The following is a 2,041-nucleotide window of genomic DNA, read 5'->3' as shown; positions in this document are numbered from 1 at the left end:
AAACTGTCAATTATGTCCATATATAGAATAAATTTTTAATAATTAAATTTTAGAGAAAAGACATAAAGACACCATCGAAGTTGTTCCATATTTGCATAAAGACACCTAAACTTTAAAAGTGTCTTATTACACCACTAAAAACCTATATATCGTTGTAAAAGGGTCATTTTTACCCATTCCGTCGTCTATGTAGTGCGCGTGTTGCTCACTCTCTAGGATAGAATTAACCCGACCCGACCCTTTTTTTAAGAAAATTTGTCTTCTCCTTTTCATTTCATTTCTCAACTTTTTCCTGAAATCGAACAAAATACACAAGTGTTGTTGTTGACGGAAGTATTGTTGTTGACGATCTCGTTATTGATCGCTGTTGATGTGTATTTATGAAGATTGAAGGTCTAACAGGTTAGGGTTCTAAAACATATGATAAAAATCTTCACTTTTTTTTTATTATTCTGATTTTATGGATTATTATAGTGTAGAAGTGTTGGAATGGACCTCCTACAGTTGCCATTGTTAGGATATTTTTGAGTATGTTGCGTAATCGACTTAGTGTAGGTATTGTGTTATTGACTTAGTGCGACTGTTAGTGATTAGGGTTTTGTGATTGTGTTTTAGGTTAGGGTTAGATGTTATCCACTTAGTTCGATCTTATTATTTGTCTCTTATACATTTGTAGACTTTAATTTGTACATTATCAACTGCTATTGTTAGTCTTTTTTTTTTAGTACTGTTAGAGCTAAATATTAGTGCTTTTTTCTACTTTTGTTAGTTAGTGTTTCTGCTGTTGTTGTTTGTTAGTAATTATGTTTGTTGTGTATAACTTGTTAGAGTTAGTTATTGAAATGTGTCTTTGAATTGTGTGTGTTGTTGTTACATGCTTTTTCAGGATAGCTTTTACTCTGATAACTTTAAGATGGTATCATGATGGGGTAATAGAATTTGATCCACCACCTAAATATATTGGGGGGGGGGGGTATGTGACAGAATTCCTAGATGTAGATGTTGATAGGATGTCTTATTTTGAGTTGAGGGGCTATATAAAGGAACTAGGACATACAATAGATTGTGATTTTTTCATCAAGTGGGATGGGTTATGGTCCTTGTTGATAATGATAAGGTTATATTTGACCTTTTCAATATGATAAATGATGGGGATACAGTGGAGGTGTATGTTTTTCATGGGGTTAGTGAAGCTAATCAGGCCCCACTTGAATTGGAGTTTGTCACCCATGTGACTGGAAGTGGGGTAGGTGAAGAATCTTTTAACGAGACTTCTAAACCTAGTAATCAGCCTCCTACTTCTACTTTACCTTCCATCCCTACAACTGGTCCTTCTAAAACTTCCAGCACTCCATTTAATGCTCAGTCTTCTACTGTGCCTCCATCATCTCCTTCTATTGTGCCTCATTCTTCTATTGTGCCTCCACCATATCCTTGTACTGTGCCTCCTCCTTCCACTGTGCCTCCCCCATCTACTTCTACTGTGCCTCCTCCTTCCTATGTACCTTCATCCGATTATCCTATAATAGATAATGATCCAACTGATGATGAAGTGGAAGATGAATCAGGATCTGAAGGGGATACTAGTGAAGATACTGAGGTTGACAGTGATGTTCATCAAGAGTATGTAGATATAAGGGCAACCAAGAGGCATTTCAAAAGGTCACAAAGGTGAAGTAAGGAAACTACTTCATATCAGATTAATGTTAATGAGAAAGGTCTATATATAGAGTATGATGAGACAAATAACGATATTAGGGAAAACTTAGTTTGTAAGCTAGGAAGTGATTAACCTTATTATCTAAGTGATGAAGTTCCTAGATTTGAAATAGATGATGAAACAGGCTGGGGAGATGGTGAACAGGTTGATCAAGTAGTGCATAAGCCTGTTAGAAGAAAGAAAATTGTCACGACCGGAATCTAGACCCCAGACGAGACCGGCGTCGTTGACCTCTCAAAGGTCGCAAACAAGCCTACTTACGTCATTCTTACTTTACATAGGTTAATTTTAGCGGAAAATTTGAAATTTTTGATTCTTTAA

The 2,041-nt window shown here is 36.0% G+C and overlaps 1 protein-coding gene across 1 annotated transcript; it reads left to right on the top strand.

The window, feature by feature from the left end:
* The first annotated feature begins 1,093 nt into the window (after positions 1-1,093).
* On the top strand, positions 1,094-1,675 carry LOC107022324 (uncharacterized protein PB18E9.04c-like). Its single transcript, XM_015222969.1, has one exon. The coding sequence runs from the start codon at positions 1,094-1,096 to the stop codon at positions 1,673-1,675; it is 582 nt and encodes a 193-aa protein (XP_015078455.1).
* Positions 1,676-2,041: the final 366 nt, after the last annotated feature.

The sequence above is a fragment of the Solanum pennellii genome, chromosome 6 (assembly GCF_001406875.1).
Source record: "Solanum pennellii chromosome 6, SPENNV200".
Taxonomy (NCBI): domain Eukaryota; kingdom Viridiplantae; phylum Streptophyta; class Magnoliopsida; order Solanales; family Solanaceae; genus Solanum; species Solanum pennellii.
Note: the sequence above shows the minus strand (reverse complement) of the source record. Positions and strands in the feature narration are given on the sequence as shown.

Excerpts from the sequence above, each read along its gene's own strand:
- LOC107022324 (XM_015222969.1), top strand. The coding sequence starts at position 1,094 with ATGGTCCTTGTTGATAATGATAAGGTTATATTTGACCTTTTCAATATG.